Below are 1,384 nucleotides of genomic sequence, written 5' to 3'. Positions count from 1 at the left end.
GGTGCGTGGGGGTCGGGGGGCTCCGTGCACGGGTCAGGGTGCATTGAGGGTTGGGGGGCTCCATGCAAGGGACACGGTGCATTGGGGGTCAGGGGGCTCCGTGCAAGGGACACGGTGCATTGGGGGTCAGGGGGCTCCATGCAAGGGACACGGTGCATTGGGGGTCAGGGGGCTCCGTGCACGGGACACGGTGCATTGGGGGTTGGGGGGCTCCATATGAGGGACACGGTGCCCTGGGGTTCAAGGCGAGGGTCCTTACAAGGGACACGGTGCATGGTGGGGAGGTCGTGCAACGGACATGGGGCATTGGGCATGGAGCGGGTCTGTGCACGGGTCAGGGTGCACTCAGGTCTGTGCAACGGGGCGGGTGCCTTTGGGTTTTGGGGGGACCTGTGCGAGGGAGAGGGTGCCCAAGGTCCTGGGGGCTCCTGCAAGCGAGGAAGAGGATGGGTGTCCCGGGGCTTGGAGGTCTGCCCAAGGGAGCGTTTGGATTCAGAGGGGCCCATGCAAGGGAGCAGCTACCCCTGGCCGGGCCGGGGGGTCTCCGCGCCAGGGCGGGCGCCCCCCGCTGCAGCACCCAGAGGTGCCCCCGCTCGCCGCCGCGGCAGGTCCTGGGTGAACCTCTACTGCGTGCTGAGCAAGGGCGACCTGGGCTTCTACAAGGACGCGAAGGGGCCGGCGTCGGGCAGCACGCACGGCGGCGAGCCGCTGCTCAGCCTGCACGGCGCCGCCAGCGACGTGGCCAGCGACTACAAGAAGAAGAAGAACGTCTTCAAGCTGAGGTGCGCCCGCCTGGCACGGCGCGGCGCGGCGCGGCACGGGGAGGCACAGCGCGGTGCTGCAGGGCATGGCGCCGTGGGGCAGCACACATTGGCACGGCATGGCATGATGCAGCACGGCATGGCACGATGCGGGACGGCACAGCATGGCACAGCATGGCACATTGCAGCACAGCATGGCACAGCATTGCATGGCCTGGTGCAGCACGGCACCGTGCAGCACAGCATGGCACGATGCGGAATGGCGCAGCATGGCACAGCATGGCACATTGCAGCACAGCATGGCACAGTGTGGCACAGCATAGCACGGCCTGGTGCAGCATGGCACCGTGCAGCACGGCATGGCATAGCATTGCACGGCCCGGTGCAGCATGGCACCGTGCAGCACAGCATGGCACGATGCAGGACGGCGCAGCATGGCACAGCATGGCACGTTGCAGCACAGCATGGCACAGTGTGGCACAGCATAGCACGGCCTGGTGCAGCATGGCACCATGCAGCACGGCATGGCATGATCCAGGACGGTGCAGCATGGCACAGCATGGTGCAGCGCAGCACGGCATGGCACGATCCAGGACGGTGCAGCATGGCACAGCATGGTGCAG

The 1,384-nt window shown here is 67.3% G+C and overlaps 1 protein-coding gene across 1 annotated transcript in view; it reads left to right on the top strand.

Moving 5' to 3' along the window:
* SPTBN4 (spectrin beta, non-erythrocytic 4) overlaps window positions 1-795 on the top strand; it is a gene marked incomplete at its 3' end in the record, with an annotated part of 18,998 nt that extends 18,203 nt beyond the window's left edge. The window contains exon 28 of the mRNA XM_026048813.1: window positions 575-795. Within this exon, the coding sequence (XP_025904598.1) occupies window positions 575-795 (221 nt within the window). The remainder of the gene's footprint in view (window positions 1-574) is intronic.
* Between the last annotated feature and the right edge of the window lie 589 nt (window positions 796-1,384).

This window comes from Nothoprocta perdicaria, unplaced genomic scaffold (genome assembly GCF_003342845.1).
Source record: "Nothoprocta perdicaria isolate Ctin4 unplaced genomic scaffold, notPer1 scaffold_571, whole genome shotgun sequence".
In the NCBI taxonomy this organism is placed as follows: domain Eukaryota; kingdom Metazoa; phylum Chordata; class Aves; order Tinamiformes; family Tinamidae; genus Nothoprocta; species Nothoprocta perdicaria.
Note: the sequence above shows the minus strand (reverse complement) of the source record. Positions and strands in the feature narration are given on the sequence as shown.